The sequence below is a fragment of the Columba livia genome, chromosome 3, assembly GCF_036013475.1.
Source record: "Columba livia isolate bColLiv1 breed racing homer chromosome 3, bColLiv1.pat.W.v2, whole genome shotgun sequence".
Taxonomy (NCBI): domain Eukaryota; kingdom Metazoa; phylum Chordata; class Aves; order Columbiformes; family Columbidae; genus Columba; species Columba livia.
The window spans coordinates 925,086-940,542 of NC_088604.1; the positions used below are offsets into that span (position 1 = coordinate 925,086).

At 68.0% G+C, this 15,457-nt stretch overlaps 3 protein-coding genes across 5 annotated transcripts; 1 reads left to right on the plus strand and 2 right to left on the minus strand.

Annotated features, from left to right (window-relative positions):
* Positions 1–2,022: 2,022 nt before the first annotated feature.
* UCN (urocortin) lies at positions 2,023–2,535 on the plus strand. The gene has a single exon (XM_065055457.1). The coding sequence runs from the start codon at positions 2,035–2,037 to the stop codon at positions 2,332–2,334; it is 300 nt and encodes a 99-aa protein (XP_064911529.1). The 5' UTR covers positions 2,023–2,034; the 3' UTR covers positions 2,335–2,535.
* A 4,931-nt stretch (positions 2,536–7,466) lies between these two features.
* TRIM54 (tripartite motif containing 54) lies at positions 7,467–11,377 on the minus strand. Of its 3 annotated transcripts, XM_065055444.1 has the most exons (10): positions 11,107–11,375; positions 10,612–10,784; positions 9,980–10,151; positions 9,809–9,904; positions 9,470–9,703; positions 9,127–9,149; positions 8,889–9,013; positions 8,490–8,591; positions 7,795–7,833; positions 7,467–7,603 (listed from the first exon to the last, which is right to left on the minus strand). In XM_065055444.1, exons 1-10 carry the CDS (start codon positions 11,272–11,274, stop codon positions 7,593–7,595), a joined length of 1,143 nt encoding a protein of 380 aa, XP_064911516.1. In that variant the 5' UTR covers positions 11,275–11,375; the 3' UTR covers positions 7,467–7,592. The 3 variants fall into 3 exon arrangements, with proteins under 3 accessions (XP_064911516.1, XP_064911514.1, XP_064911517.1); XM_065055442.1 differs by having other exon boundaries at positions 9,809–10,151; XM_065055445.1 differs by lacking the exons at positions 7,467–7,603; positions 7,795–7,833 and having other exon boundaries at positions 8,512–8,635; positions 9,809–10,151; positions 11,107–11,377.
* A 1,839-nt stretch (positions 11,378–13,216) lies between these two features.
* On the minus strand, positions 13,217–15,295 carry DNAJC5G (DnaJ heat shock protein family (Hsp40) member C5 gamma). Its single transcript, XM_065055451.1, has 4 exons — positions 15,052–15,295; positions 14,735–14,948; positions 14,482–14,635; positions 13,217–13,930 (listed from the first exon to the last, which is right to left on the minus strand). The coding sequence occupies exons 1-4, from the start codon at positions 15,162–15,164 to the stop codon at positions 13,854–13,856; spliced, it is 558 nt and encodes a 185-aa protein (XP_064911523.1). The 5' UTR covers positions 15,165–15,295; the 3' UTR covers positions 13,217–13,853.
* Positions 15,296–15,457: the final 162 nt, after the last annotated feature.

Sequence of the window (15,457 nt, forward strand, 5' to 3'; positions counted from 1 at the left end):
CTGGCTCGTACCGGGGTCCAGGGCTGGCCCTGCTCTGGCCCCGGTGTGGCTGCAGTTCCAGGCAGATGGGTGTAACCCAAAGCACCGGAGAGACAAAACCTGCACAGCACCCTGGTGCACCCTGGTGGGGATGGAGCCACAGAACCTGCCTGGCTCTCAGCGCCCAAGGGGCTGCAGCTACAGCCAACTGACGGCACCGTGGAGCAGCGCTCGGCTGGGTGCTGGGGCTGTGCATGGGTGGCCCCGGGGCTTTGGGAGCCAGGCCCAGCCTGGCCTCAGGCACCATGCGGGTCTGTGGGGCTCGGCCCAGGCTCTCCCCAGCCTATGGGGTGGGAGCTGCTGGTCGGAGGCTGCAGACAGCAGGAGGTCGCAGCCCCAATGCACTGAGCCTCTTGCAGCTCTGTCCAGGGGTGCAGAAGGCCCTGTGGTGTCAGCAACGAGTGAGACATGAGCATGGCACGAACCGGGTGCTTGTCTCCAGGACCCGCTAGCCTGATGGCACCGGAGCTGCCAGGGTACAGGGGGGTGATCCCAGCCCCTGCTGAGGGCTCTGCCCTGGAGCCGCGGGGAGGTCATGCCAGGTGCCAGCCTTCACGCCGGATCCACGTCACGGGTGCGTGGTGCCGTGTGCTGCCTCGCTGCGGGCAGGGCTGTGCCTGGAGTGGGATGCGCTGTGTGAGGGACCAGCTGGACCGCCCTGCCCAGGCTCTGCCTAACGCCAGCACCAAGGACACAGCCGCTCCATGCCCACCTGGGCACCGGCAGCAGCACCAGCGCGGGTGTCAGCGCGGTTCCCCCGCTGCCAGCAGTGGGCAGGGGGCTCTGCCAGCAGCAGTTTGGTGCACCCGCAGCTACCTCACCTTTTGGCAGCGGCGGCTGGTGCCCCGGGCTGGAACATCCTGCATGCAGCACAGCACTGCCGGCTCCGGAGCTTCGCTCTATGAGTCACAGAATTTGGCTGCTGGTGCCTTCGCCGCTCACGCTGTCTGCAGCTCCCGGTGGTTTGACCTCAGCACCCCGAGCTCTGCCCGGGGCACGGTGCCGCCAGGCCCCGCCACAGCCACGGGTGTGTGCCCCTCCCGTGCCCGTCCTGTGCGAACCCCCCACACCCCGGGACAGCCCCCGCTGCCGCGCTTGGTGCCTGCCCGGTTCGTTGCTGCTCAACGCGGCCGCTTGGCCCGGCCCACCCGGAGGGTCTCACGCCGAGCAGCCGCCGCTCGGCCCACTCCGCCGGACCGGCGCCGCTCGCCGGTGCTCGGGGCTCGGGCCGGCCCCGGGGTCCTGCCCGCCGGGGTGACCTGCCCGCCCACCGCCGGTGCCCCGATCCGCACTGTCCGGCGGGTCCCGGCGCTTCAGCACCGCGGACAGCGGCACCGGGCCCGGGACGGGCGCGGGGCGAGCCGGGGCGACGGGCGGAGCCGGGAACTGGGAGGCAGCACAACCGGCGGCTCCCGGCCCCGAGGACCTGCCGGTACCGGCCCCGCCGCGCCCCTCTGAGTGGGCTCCGGAACGGAACGGGGGTCGCGGTCCCCGAGACCGGGGAGAGCAGGGCCAACCCCGCCGCCTCATTGCCCCGCTGCCGGTACCCCCGCTCCCCGCCGCCGTCCCGGTGCCCCTCCCGCCCCCGCCCCCCGCCGGTCGGTGCGTGCCCGACGCTGACGTCAGCCTGAGCTCCCGGACCTATATAAACACCGGCCGAGCCGCCGGCTCAGCTCCCGCGGGACGGACGGCGCTCCGCTCCACCGCCAGCGCACCGGAGGGGACAGCGCACCGGGTACGGGACGGCGCGCGGGTACGGGGGCAGCGCACCGGGCCAGCGCCGGTGCAGGGGACTGGGCAGGGCGCAGAGCGTACGGGACGGTGCAGGCTGCCGAGGAGGTGGCACCGCGCCCGGGCGGCCCCACGGTGGGTCGGTCCCGGCGCTGCCGCGCACACCGTCCCCTCGGGTTCCCCGCTCCCTTCAGCCGCCCCGGTACCCCGGTGTCTCCCCCTTGCACTGAGCCCCCCGCCCCGCAGGTGCGGACGGAGCCGAGGATGCGGCGGGCGCTGCTCACCCTCCTGCTGCTGCTCGTCCGCCCGCCGCCCGCCGCCCCCCGCCCCGCGAGCCCCGACGGCTCCGTCCCGGCGGCCGCGGCCGAGGCGGGGGATCGCCCGCTCTGGCCGCCGCTGGCGCCGCCGCCCCTGGAGCCGTGGCGGGCGCGGCGGGACGAGCCGCCGCTCTCCATCGACCTCACCTTCCACCTGCTGCGGCACCTCCTGCTGCTCGCCCGCGCCCAGAGCCAGCGCGCCCGCGCCGACAGCAACCGCCTCATCCTCGACGCCGTCGGGCGCTGAGCGCCGTCCCGGGCCGTGCCGGGGCTCCACCGGGGCTGCGCCGCGCTCCGGCCGCCCCCTCGGCCTCCACGCCGTGAGCTGCACCGGCAAACTCACCGGCAGCGGCACCGGAACCGGCTGCACCCGCCGCACCCGCCTCATCCTCGGTGCTGGGGCAAGTGGCCGCGGTACCGGCCCCGGCACAGCCCCGGGACGGCCCGCTCTCGTTTTGTAATAAAACGTGGTGGAAGCCCGAGAAGTGAGCGAGTGCGGGGCGGGAAGGGCTGCCGGGGCTGCGCGGGGCCGGGGCGCCGGGCTCACCGAGAACGGGGGACAGGCTCACCGGGAACGGGACAGGCACACCGGAAACGGCGGTCTAGGCTCACCGGGACAGGTTCACCGGGGACAGGGGCCGGGCTCATGCGGGAGCAGCTGGGCAGGCAGCACCGAGCACACCAGCGGGGGACAGGGCTGCATGTGTCCCTGGGTGGGGGACGCACACCGTGGTCTTCGTGGGGGAAGGAACTCCCAGCCCGAGGTGAGGCGGCCGTGGGCGCACTGGGAAGCGAAGGGCGCAGGGCGATGGGAGCCGCAGGTGCTCTGCCACAGAGGAGCAGGGCAAAGGGGTGCTGCACCCACATGGGAACAGACAGCCAGGGACGTGGCAGGAGGGACACCAGAGCTGTGCATGTGGCAACCCCCAGAGCTGCTGTCAGAGCCACGGGGGCTGTGGGGACAGACACAGGCCCTTTGGGGGGACACGGCTGTCCGTGCAGGAGCGGTGGAGGGCAGCACATGTGGGCGGGCAGGGGTGCAGGCAGCAGGGTGCAGCCCCCATGCCTCACATGAGCTGGTTTTAGTGGGCTGGTAGGTGGCTGGAGGCAGCAACAAAGGACGAAGGAGCTGAGGAAAGCCAGGAGGCCTGTGAGAATGAGCCCCAGAGCAGCTGCAGGATGCCAGGATGGCTGAGGGTGGAAGGGGCCCCGGGAGATCCCCCGCTCCAAGCCCCGCTCAAGGCAGGGGCAGCTGGAGCCACTTGCTCACAGTCGTGTCCATCCGGGCTTTGAAAGAGGAAAGTCCCTCTGGACACGAGAAACTTGGAGCTGGAAGACTGTACTGGCAAGAAAGACCATAACAGAAGAGGTTTCCCAGAGCATCTCCCCGCTGGAAGGTGTTCAAAAGCAGACTGGACACAGACCTGGGTGGCCTGCTGAGCTGGGACTGGGGAGCTCCAGTGTCCGGGACCCGGTGTATCTGCATGGCTTCCTGCCTGGGGGCACAGCTTCCCCAGGCGACCTGTTTGATCAGCATCGCTGTAAAAAATGTATGCTGGGGTTTTTTGAGAAAATAACAAAACACAAACCTGAAAAACAAACCAAACCAAAAAGCTTTAGAAAAAAAGCTTCAGTGGAATCTCCTCTGCTTCAGTTTGTGCTCGTTGTCTCTGGTGCTGTCACCAGGCTCTGTGTCCCTTCCCTCTCATCACAGACATACACACACGGCTCCGGATCTCCCTGAGCTGTCTCTGTTCCAGGCTGAGCAGCCCCAGTTCCCATCAGGTGGCAGATGCTCCAGACCCTTGGTCATGTCTGTGGCCCTTCCCTGGACTCCAGCAGAGACACATCCTCACAGAATCAGAGAGTCCCAGAGTGCCAGGGGTTGGAGGGCCCTGGAAAGCTCATCCAGTGCAATCCCCCCATGGAGCAGGAACACCCAGATGAGGTTACACAGGAAGGTGTCCAGGCGGGTTGGAATGTCTGCACAGAAGGAGACTCCACAACCCCCTGGGCAGCCTGGGCCAGGCTCTGCCACCCTCACCCCCAACAAGCTGCTTCTCCTATTGCAGTTAGCAATAGGACAAGGGGGAATGGGCTTAAACTCTGCCAGGGGAAATTTAGGCTGGATATTAGAAAGAAATTCTTTACAGAGAGAGTGGTCAGGCATTGGAATGGCCTGCCCAGGGAGGTGCTGGACTCGCCGTCCCTAGAGGTTTTTAAACTGAGATTGGACATGGCACTTAGTGCCATGATCTAGTAAACGGACTAGAGTTGGACCAAGGGTTGGACTCGATGATCTCTGAGGTCTTTTCCAACCCAGTCGATTCTGTGATTCTGTGATTCTGTGATTCCTCTTTCAGTGGAACCTCCTGTGTTCCAGTTTGCACCCATTGCCCCTTGTCCTGTCCCTGGTTGTCACCAGGAGAGCCTGGCTCCATCCTCCTGACACTCCCCCTTTCCATATTGATCCCCATGAATGAGTCCCCCCTCAGTCTCCTCTTGTCCAGCTCCAGAGCCCCAGCTCCCTCAGCCTTTCCTCACACGGGAGATGCTCCACTCCCTTCAGCATCTTGGTGGCTGCGCTGGACTCTCTCCAGCAGTTCCCTGTCCTGCTGGAACTGAGGGGCCACAACTGGACACAATATTCCAGGTGTGGTCTCCCCAGGGCAGAGCAGAGGGGCAGGAGAACCTCTCTGACCTACTGACCACCCCCTTCTAACCCACCCCAGGTACCATTGGCTTCCTGGCCACAAGGGCCCAGTGCTGGCTCATGGTCACCCTGCTGTCCCCAGGACCCCCAGGTCCCTTTCCCCTACACTGCTCTCCAACAGGTCATTCCCAACTCATACTGGAACCTGGGGTTGTTCCTGCCCAGATGTCAGACTCTACACTTGCCCTCAGCCTGGGCTCTGCAGACACGACCTCCCCACACTACCAGTGCTCCCCCCGCACCGCCCACGCTGCCACTGGCCTCTCCACTGGGAGGGCACATTGTCATCTTCTCTCCAGCTCGGTGTCCCCAGAGCTGTTACCCTTCACGTCCCTCAGCAGGTTCTGCTCCAGATGGGTCCCCGAAGCCCAGGGGCACTGCAGGGATGGAAGGTAGAGCTGCCCACCAGGACTGGGACAGACACAGATGTCCTGGGGGGGTGGCCTGGAGGCACTGGGAACCCATGGTGGAGATCCAGCACAGGGAGAGGGGCACACGACCGCACAGAGGGACAGATGACGAGGAATTTTCAAACCTTGTCCGGTTGTGCATGGAGGGCGTCAGGCGGCCAGAGATCGGCTGGGGTGTGTGAGGTCAAGGTGAACGTCCACGCCACCCCGTGTGGTCGGGGGCTGCGCAAGGGACAGGCTGGGGCTGGGGAGGGCAGGGGCAGGTGGCAAACGTGTGGAGATGGGACTCCAGGAAGAAAACTACCCAAAATAGAGGGGAACCAAGCTGGGGCTCTGCCGAGACACCCCAGCCCCCAAAGTGGTGCCCAAGGGTGCGCAGAGGCTGCTGACGTCCCTGTGATCCGCTCATCGTCATCTCTGGAAGGTGATGGGGAGAGAGGAACGTCTCTGAGTGGTGGAGAAGGGCAAATGTCGCACCCCCAAACGGCCCCAAAGGGCAGGGGCAGAGATGGAGAAGACGTCCAGCCTCCCCTTGGTCCCCAGGGACCACACGAGCCCTCCCAGGGGGCGTTTCTGGCACGTGAAGGAGCTGACAATGACCGGCTGGGCCACAGGGTCCATCCCTGGAGCAGCATTGGCTCAGGGACACGGGAGAGCAGCCATGTCCCCTGGCCTGTCCCCAACCAGGGCTGAGCACGTGTCCCCGTGCTGGGCTGTGGGGGTGGCCGGTGGACACGAGTGGGTGCAGTGCTGTGCTGGGGGCTGGTGGCCAGTGAGTGCCGTGGGGCACCGCACTGGGGTCGCCCGCTGTTGGGGCAGTGGGGTGGCACTCGCTCATGTTCACAGATAACACCAAATCCCCAAGTTCATGGATACCACCAAATCCACAGGGACCAGTCACTCTGCTGGAGGGCAGAGCTGCCACCAGTGGGGACATTACAAGGACCAAGGCAAAGCGCAGCCTGAGCAGAGCCCAAGCAGAGCCCAACCTGACTGTCCTCTCCCCCAGCTCCTGTCCCCACTGTGTCCCTTGCCTGGCCAAGTGTCCCTCCCTGTCTGCTCCAGCCTGGGCCAGGAACCAGCGGCAGCAGGGGGAGGGTCCTGCTGGCACAGCCCAGACATGGGGGTCTCCTTGACTGCCGGGGAACCCCCAGCCTCCTGGACACCCCACTGGGGCCCAGCTGCTGGCCCAGCGCTGGTGTCACCAGGACCTGCCACACGCTGGTGCCCCTGGGGGCCCGTCCCACACCCCGGAACCTGTCCAGCTCGGTGTGGGGTGCTCAGGTCTGCTGGGTACTGGGGGCCCTTGCTGCCCCTCGGCAGGGACAGCGGAGGTGGCAGCTGGAGACACCCCCGCAGTGCCCCAGCCCCAGGGGACCTGCCCACCCCCAGCCTCAGCCCCACGAGGAGCCCCTCGCCATGTGCATCATCTGCCGCATCAGCCCTGATGCCACGGTGGCGCGGGACGAGGCGGGTGACGCAGCTGGCGCTGCTGCAGCGCTCCCGGGGGGCTCGGCCAGCGGGGCGGGGGGCGCAGGCCCTGAGACAGCGCCAATGGCGGCTCCCGGCTGTGTACTCAGCCAGCTCATCCAGCACTGTTTGCTCGGTGCGCCCGGGGGACAGTGCTGCCCAGACGGTGTCCGGCACAGCGGGGGGGCTGGCGGGGCTGGGGGGGCAGGTGCAGGCAGGGATGTGGGCAGGGATAGAGGCAGGGATACAGGCAGGGATAGAGGCAGGGATAGAGGCAGGGATGAGGGCAGGGATGAGGGCAGGGATAGAGGCAGGGATAGAGGCAGGGATGTGGGCAGGGATGAGGGCAGGGATGAGGGCAGGGATGTGGGCAGGGATGTGGGCAGGGATGAGGGCAAGGATGAGGGCAGGGATGCGGGCAGGGATGAGGGCAAGGATGAGGGCAGGGATGTGGGCAGGGATGTGGGCAGGGATGCGGGCAGGGATGTGGGCAGGGATGTGGGCAGGAATAGAGGCAGGGATGAGGGCAGGGATGCAGGCAGGGAGGTGGGCAGGGATGCGGGCAGGGATGTGGGCAGGGATGGGGGCAGGGATAGAGGCAGGGATGCGGGCAGGGATGCGGGCAGGGATGCGGGCAGGGGGCAGAGCTGCTGCCCTGGCTGCCGGAGCCGAGCTGCACCGGGGCTCCTTGGGACCCACCACTCACGGGGGGTCCAGGACACTGCTGGGGTGGGGGGGGGCAGCCCCCATGCCCACCCCAGCCCACACACCACACTGGAGACACCATCCTCACACGGGGTTTAATGTCCAACAGGAGCAGCTCTGGCGTTTGGGGAATCACAGGCGCAAGGGCTCGCCGGGGGTGCCGGAACAGCGATAGGCTGGGGTCCAGTGCTGCCCCATGGCGCCGGCTTAGTGCTGACCTGTGTGGGAAAGCAGGCTCAGCACCACATGGTGCAGAGTCCCCCAGCCCCTGCAGGGTGGGACACAGGGAGGGCCTGGGTGCCCCGAGGTCTGACCCCCCCAAACATCCCATCCACTCCCACTTCTGTCCCCAGGAGGCGCCTCCTCTGCCCCATGGCCTGGCCCATCCCCATCCCGCTGAGGGTCTCACCATGGGGGGAGCTCGCTGGCTTCTGCCTCGGCCCTACATCTGCAGGGGAAAGCAAGTGACAAGCTGGAGACAGGGACACCCCGGCACGCTGCAGGACCCGTGCAGCCACAGCGCGACCACAGCACAACCACACACACACAGGGCTGGTCATGGCACAGCCGCCCCCGTGGGCACGGCAGCCCCAGCACCCTGTGCTGCAATTGGAGCCCTGGGGACAAGCGCAGCAGCCAGACACAGCACGACAGAGCATGGCACAGCACAGCAGAACATGGCACAGCACAGCAGAGCATGGCACAGCATGGCAGAGCATGGCAGAGGCATGGCACAGCATGGCACAGCATGACATGGCACAGCATGGTAGGGCACAGCACAGCACAGCATGGCGTAGCAAGGCACAGCATGGCAGAGGCATGGCACAGCATGGTAGGGCACAGCATGGTACAGCATGGCATAGCAAGGCACAGCATGGCACAGCATGGCACAGCACAGCATGACATGGCACAGCGTGGTAGGGCACAGCATAGCACAGGATGTCATGGTAGGGCACAGCACAGCACAGCATAGCACAGCATGGCACAGCATGGCAAAGCATGGCACAGCACAGCATAGCACAGCACAGCATAGCACAGCACCGCACGGCACAGCAAGGCACAGCACAGCACAGCACGGCACAGCACGGCACGGTGGGGTCTCACCTTCCACGGCTTCGGGCGCCTCCAGGCTGTCCAGCCGGTCCTCGTCCCCCGTGGCCTCGCTGCCGTCCCCGGGTCCGTCCCCGTCGTCCTCACCCAGCGGCTCTGCGGATCGGGGGACAGGTCAGCCAGGGCTCTCTCTCCTCAGCCTGGGGACACCCCGCGGGGTGGGGGGACACGTGACACAGCAGGACGTGAGACAGAGGGGACATGGGGCAGGCCTGACCCCACAGGGTCCCTCGGCAGCGGAGGAGGGGCCACATGTCCCATTCCTGTGCAAAGGGGATGCACATCCACGCAGGGCATGAAGTGGTGGTGGGGCTCTGCCCGTGTGAGGGCTGGGCACCCCAGGCAGGCCTGGGGACCCCCCAGGGTATGACAGCGCTTGTCCCAGCGCCGCACCTGTCTGGAACTCGATGGTCCTCAGCATCTCAGCCACATAGTCCACGTTGATGGAGAAGTGGTCCATGTTCTCGTAGCCGGGCTCTGGGCGGCTGCTCATCGACACCTTGGACATGTCCATGATCCTGCGGGCAGGCAGACCCCCCCGGGAGCTGCCAGGGTCCGGCACCCACGCGGCTCCTGCGCCCCCAGCCCTCTGTCCCCCATGCCCAGCCCTCTGCCCCCCGGCCCCACTCACTTCTTCAGTAGCTCCTTGGAGTGCTGTGGAGGAAAGCAGGGGGGGTCAATGTCACCCTGGAGCAATGAGACCTGAGACCTCATCAACCAGACATCACCCCCATCACAGCACAACCCGGGGGCAGTCCCACCTCCTTCAAAGTGACCACAGTCCCCTCCCCCTGCCCTGAGGGGCAGCTCCAGCCCCCCGAGGGACCCATGGCCCCACCACACAGCCCTGGGACAGTCCTAGACCCCTGGAGGGACCTGTCACCCCGCACAGTGCCACAGGACAGCCTGGGGACAGCCCCATTTCCCCAGAGAGTCCTGACCCTTTGCACCCCCGTGGACCCACCAGCACAGACCTGCAGGTACACGGCCATCTGGGGCTCCTCCATGGCCTGGATGGCCGACTCCACCAGCTTGGAGGAGGCCTCCAGGTGGTCTCCATACTGGCGGATGAGGCCCCGCACGTGCTGCACCTTCTCCTCCTGCTCCCGCGCGATGCTCTGCAGCAGCTCCTTCTTCCGCTCCTCCAGGATGCTGTACAGCGAGTCGAAGCGCAGCCCCAGGTGCTGCTTCTGCCGCCGGCCGTTCTCCTGCAGGAGCACCGGGCTCAGGGGCTGCCACGGTCCTGCTGTGTCCCCCCCACGGGCACATGGCCTCAGGGCTCCGTGCAGTCCCCAGGCCCCCCTGGCCCTCACCTCGATGGTGTGGCAGATCTCCTCCATCTGCGTGATGATGGCCTGGATGCGGTCGTTCCCCGCCACCAGCATGGCAATGCCATCACTGAGCTCGCTCTGGGAGGGGGTGGGATGGGTGTGAGGGCCGGTTGGGTGGGCAGCCCCCGCGACCCCCCCTCCAAGGGCACCCACCTTCTGACGCTGGTAGACAGCGGGCAGCGGCGCGACCTCGCAGTCCTTGTGCGCCCCGAAGACCTTGCAGAGGGAGCAGGTGGGCGCCTCGCAGCGCAGGCAGTAGATGTTGATCCGCTCGTCCTCGTGCTCCTCGCACATGAGGTGCTGCTCGGCCTTGGCGTGCAGGGGCCTGCGGGGGTCGGGCAGCACTGCCCACTGGACCCCACGGACACCCCCGGCCTCCAGGGACACCCCTGGTCCGAGAGACACCAAGGACCCCAGGGACACCCCTGACCCCAGGGACACCCTCGGCGCCAGGGACACCCCTGACCCCAGGGACACTCCAGCCCTCCCCAGGGACAACTCTGACCCCAGGGACACCCGCGGCCCCCAAGGGACACCCCTGGCCCCAGGGCAACCTCCGACCCCCAGAGAAACCTCCAACCCCCAGGGACACCCCCACCCCAGAGACATCCCTGGCCCTCCAGGGACACCCCCAGCCCCTCGTGGTCCCTGTTACCCCCACGGTCCAGATGGGCTCTCGACCCCAGCTCTGCGCTTGCAGCCCCCCCACCCCGTCGTGGGATCCCTGTCACCCCCGGGGCTCGCTCCCCCGTGGGGTCCCCGCTGCCGCCGTGGGGTGTCCGCACCTGGCCGACTCCTGCTTGTAGATGTCGATGATGTTCTCCACCAGCAGGTTCCGCTGCAGCCCGTACACGCCGTGCCGGTCCAGCACCACCTCGTGGCGGCACGACGGGCAGCGAAACCGGCCGCCCGACGGGACCGCGCTGGAGCCCCGCGACTGCCACAGCGGGTTGGAGGCCTGGGGGGGCGGCGGGTCACGGCCGCGGAACCCCCGCAGCCCCCCAAGAGCCCCCTCTACGGCTCCGCCGCCGGGACCCCGCGGGGCCCTCGCCCCCCGGCCGTGTGCCCCGAATCCCCCGCGCGGACACGGGCATGGACGCGGGCACTGACATGGACACGGGCACGGACACGGACACGGACACAGACACGACTCCCCGCCTCGACGCGACCGGGCAGTCCCCACCGCGCCGGGAGCGGCTCGTCCCGGGGTCCCGGCGGCTCGTCCCGGGGCCGGGACCGGCTCCAGCCCCCCCGGCGGCCGCGGGCCGGTGCGGGCGCACCTGGAAGACGTCGTTGGCGCACTTGCGGCAGAGGTTGTGTTGGCAGGGCAGGATGACCACGGGCTTGGTGAACATCTCCAGGCAGATGGGGCAGATGAGCTGCTTCTCCAGGCTCTCCATGCTCCGCGCCTCCGCCAGCAGCGGCTTCAGCCCCACCGCGAAGTTCATCGCCGCGGTCCCGGCCCGGCCCGGCCCGGCTCTGCCCAGCACGGCCCCGCTCCGGCTCCGGCCCCGGCCGCCCGGTGCCCGCTCTGCCCCGGCCCCGGCCTCGGCCCCGCTGAGCGCCGCGCTAATTTTAGCCGCCCCCGCCCCGCCGGGGCCGCCGCAGCTGTCGGCGGCGTCGGGTGACACTGAGTCACGGCGCCGCGCTCAGCGGGGCCCCACCGGCGCCCCCGGCCCCACGACCCGGCCCGGCTGACCCCCGGGACCCGCTGACCCCCAGGGATCCGCTGACCCCCGGAGCCTGGATGACACCGCAGGACTGGCTGACCCCCTGGAACCAGCCGACCCCTGGGGACTGGCTGACCCCCGGGACCAGCAGCCCAAGTGGGCTCGGGCAGGTTGGCCGGGGCAGCAGGGGCTGAGGCACACACCACCCCCCCGGGGGGACCTCCCCCCAGGCCCATCCCATCCCATCCCAAACCACCCCTGAGCCCTCGGCCTGGTCAGAGCCCCGTTTCCCTGGGATGAGCAGCACTGCTCCAGGGGCTCCACAGGGCTCCCCCACCACCTGCTGCCTGGGGAGGACAAGGGGCTGGGACCCCATCCCACCAGACCCTGGGTGGCCGGGCAGGTGGGTGCGGGGTCTGCAGAGCCAGGATGGAGCAGGGCCTGGCAGGGCAGAGCTGCCGGGCTCTCCCGCAGGCAGCGGGCACAGGCCAGGGTCACCCAGGCCCCACGGACCCCGTCCAGCGCCAGCCCCCCAAACAGCAGCGTGGAAGGGTGCCCGGGAGGGACAGTGCCAGGAACATCCCCATCCTGCTGCTCACCTCGACACTCTGGCTATATTTAGGGAGTGAGACAGAGCCTGTGCAGCTGCAAACAGAGGCTGCTGCCCGGGCAGCGGGAAGGAAGGGCCAAGGGATCATTGTGTCCCTTTTGTCCCTCTGCCCCCTGCAATGCGGTGGCACTGTCCAGCCCCACCACATCTCCCGAGGGAGCAGGGCAGGAGCCGGGCAGTGTGGCTAGTTGGGAGCAGGGCTCAGGGGCAGCACATCACAGCAGGACCGTCACACTAGCCATCAGCCAGAACACCGGATGGGAAGCGCCCCAGGGCCAAGTGACCTGCTCCCCAGGGGTGCACTGCACACAGCACAGCGACAAGGACGGGGCTGCGCAGCACGTCAGCAGCAGGAGCAGGGACAGGCCCTGCGGCCACCCCAGCAGGACCAGGGTGCTCAGCCAGGCTGCTGCTGCCCCGCGCACCGTAGCAGTGATGGGGGAAGCACAGCCCGTGGGAGCCAGCCCTGTCCCAGGAAGGTGACAGGAGACACAGTGATGTTCACCTCTGCGAGGAAGCAACCCCTGACCAGGCACAACCCACTGGTGAGGGCTGTGAGTGAGGCCCCACTGCAGGACAGGTCTTAGGAGAAGCGGCTCAGGGATCTGGGGGGTTCAGCTGGAGAACAGGAGCTGAGGAGAGACCTTCTGATCTCTGAACTGCCTGAAAGGAGCTTGGAGCCAGGGGGGGTCGGGCTCTGCTCCCCAGGAACAAGCGCCAGGAGCAGAGGAAACGGCCTCAAGTTGCGCCAGGGGAGGTTGAGGTTGGATCTGGGAACAATTTCTTCCCCAAAGGGCTGTGGGGCATTGGAACAGGCTGCCCAGGGCAGTGCTGGAGTCACCATCCCCAGGGGTGTTTAAAAGGCGTTTAGACGAGGTCCCCAGGGACATGGTTTGGTTCTAGAGTTGGTTGGGTTATGGCTGGACAGGATGATCCTGAGGGTCTCTTCCAGCTGAAATGATTCTGTGGTCCACTACTCCACATTCCACCCAGCCCACCACCCCCACGGGACCCCCAGCCCCCCAGCACAGGCAGCACCAGGCACAGGCCCGTCTCGCTGCAGAGTGTTTGGGCAGCCCCTGCTGGGACAGACACCACACAGAAACGCGCTCCCCTCCTCTCATCCTTTAATGGTGCCCATAAAACCTGTACAAACCCAAGGAAAGCGCCTGTCCTGGGCCCAGCCCTGCAGGGAACCTGCCAGCAGTGAGCGTGGGGTGCAGCCAGTGCCCCGGGGCCATGGCAGGGCAGAGAGGGATGGGGCACAGCAGGTGTCACCCCCATCCCACGAGCAGTGTTTGGCACCCAGCACCCATCAGGAGGATCCCCGCGAGGGCGGGCAGCGGGCTCAGCCCAGCCCCGGAGGTTACAGTGCTAGCGGTCTTGGAAAGGCTCGGCTCCCTCTTGGGAGATGCGGAGCTTGGCCCGGGGAGGTCCCCGCTCAGGCCGGCTGCCGGTGCCACACGGGGGCACCGCGGCGGGCCAGGCACTGGGGACGGGGCGCAGCAGCGGGGGGTTCGGGCCACCCCCACCACCAGTGCTGGGAGACAAGGGCATCGCCCTGGAGCTGCTCGAGCAGGGGCAGAACAGCCTCTGCAGTGATGCTGGCCAAATTAACCTGAGATTCTAGCCACCCTGAGGCTGGAGAGCCAACACGGGCGGCACGACGGGGGTCCCGGAAAGTGACAGTCCCAAAGGAGGATCCCTGCGCGGCGACCTGAGGGAGCCGCAGGGCCTGAAGTCAGCCTCAGGCATCGGTCCTGGCGCTGACAGACGGCAAGGGCTCCGCGCCGGCTGGCGGGGGCTGCGCCACAATGGGTGGATCTGGAAAAGAAGAGCTGCAGGTGAGCGGCTCAGGCGCGTCCCACAGTGCCGGTAAGTGGGATCTGGCACGTCCCAACACCCCACAAAGGCTCCCCGAGACCAAAGCTCCCAACCTCTCGCCAGCACACAGCCATGCAGCTGTGTCCCCCACCCCACGGAAACCTGCAAAAGCGACCCAGTGGCAGCCCCCACAGGCACCAGCGTGCCCAGCACCCGGGGAACGCAGCCAGCCTGGCGCACGCTGCTGTCTCACACCATGTCCCAGAGAGCATGGGCCCAAGTGTCTCTCGGTCACAGACTCTTGCAGGGGCTTCAGGGAGCCCCTGCCAAGGGAAATGAGGAAGGAGAAGGTACCCCCATGGTCTGCGTGGTGGTTCCCTCCACCAGCCCCAGTCGGGATGGGAAACACCGAGGGCTGGCGGTTAAGATGCAACAGATGCAGCTAAGTCAGGTCTGAGCCCCAAGCCAGAGCTTCAACCCCCAGGCAAGACAAGGCGGGGGGAGCCCCCCCGGAGCCCCCCACAAAGCCAGGTGGCCCCAGCCCGACTCACCACTGTCCTCCGCGCGCATCTGCGCCTCCAGGTCCTTGGGGTCGACGTACTTGTAGGACTCGTCCTCCTTGGGCGGGCCGCACGCCCCGCAGCAGAAGCAGCAGCAGCAGCAGCAGCAGCAGCAGGTGAGGGCACCGCAGCACAGAGCCAGGGCCTGCGGGGGCGGGACGGCGCCGGTGAGCCCACCCGAGCCCCGCCCGGCCGGACCCCCGTCCCGCAGCGCCCCACGCCGCCCGGGCAGCGCTCAGCTCACCCGGAACCACCACTTGGACAGGAGGAAATAGTGCTTGACGGCATCGTCCCCGAACTGCTCGGCCACGTAGAGCCCCAGCGAGCCGTACTGGTCGTACAGCCGGCGCTTCTCCTGGTCGCTCAGCGTGGCGTGGGCGCTGTTGATCTCCTTGAAGCGCTCGGCGGCCTCCGGGTCATCGGGGTTCTTGTCCGGGTGGTACTTGAGCGCCAGCTTCCTGCGGGACACGGGCCGTGGGACGGGCCGCCCCGCGCCCACCCCGCACCGGTCCCCGCCGCCTGCCCCCCCCCCGCCCCGCTCCGCTCCGCGCCCCTCCGCACCGATAGGCCTTCTTGATCTCCTCGGGGGAGCTGCCCTTCTGCAGCCCCAGGACGCGGTACAGGCTCTCCCCGACCCGGGACAGCTTCCGCTGCGGCCGCCCGGCCTCCGCCATGGCGCCCCGGGACGGCGGCACCGACCGCCCCGGCCCTGCGGCACCGAGCGCCCCGACCGCCCCGGCCCGGCCCTGCGGCACCGAGCGCCCCGAGCGCCCCGACCCGGCCCGGCCCAGCCCGCCGCTCTGCGCACGCGCCGGCACGAACGGCCCCCCCGCCGCACCGGACGCGGTGGCGGCCGTGTCACAGTCCCGCACGGGGACAGCCCCGCAGTGGGACAGCCCGCACGGTGACAGGCCCGGCACAGGGACAGCCCCAGCACAGTGACCGGCCCCCCCCATGGCGACACCCC

Bases quoted from the DNA above. Each gene is read 5' to 3' on its own strand.
- TRIM54 (XM_065055442.1), bottom strand. From the start codon at position 11,274: ATGAACTTCGCGGTGGGGCTGAAGCCGCTGCTGGCGGAGGCGCGGAGC. The intron at 10,785-11,106 runs GTGCGCCCGCAC...CCGCCCCCCCAG, and splicing joins GCGCCAACGACGTCTTCCAG to GCCTCCAACCCGCTGTGGCA. The intron at 8,592-8,888 runs GTGCGGCGCTGG...CCCGATCCGCAG, and splicing joins GACCATCGAGTTCCAGACAG to AGCCGCTGGGTGAGGACGAC.
- DNAJC5G (XM_065055451.1), bottom strand. From the start codon at position 15,164: ATGGCGGAGGCCGGGCGGCCGCAGCGGAAGCTGTCCCGGGTCGGGGAG. The intron at 14,949-15,051 runs GTGCGGAGGGGC...CGTGTCCCGCAG, and splicing joins GAGATCAAGAAGGCCTATCG to GAAGCTGGCGCTCAAGTACC. The intron at 14,636-14,734 runs GTGAGCTGAGCG...CCGCCCCCGCAG, and splicing joins TGTCCAAGTGGTGGTTCCGG to GCCCTGGCTCTGTGCTGCGG.
- UCN (XM_065055457.1), top strand. From the start codon at position 2,035: ATGCGGCGGGCGCTGCTCACCCTCCTGCTGCTGCTCGTCCGCCCGCCG.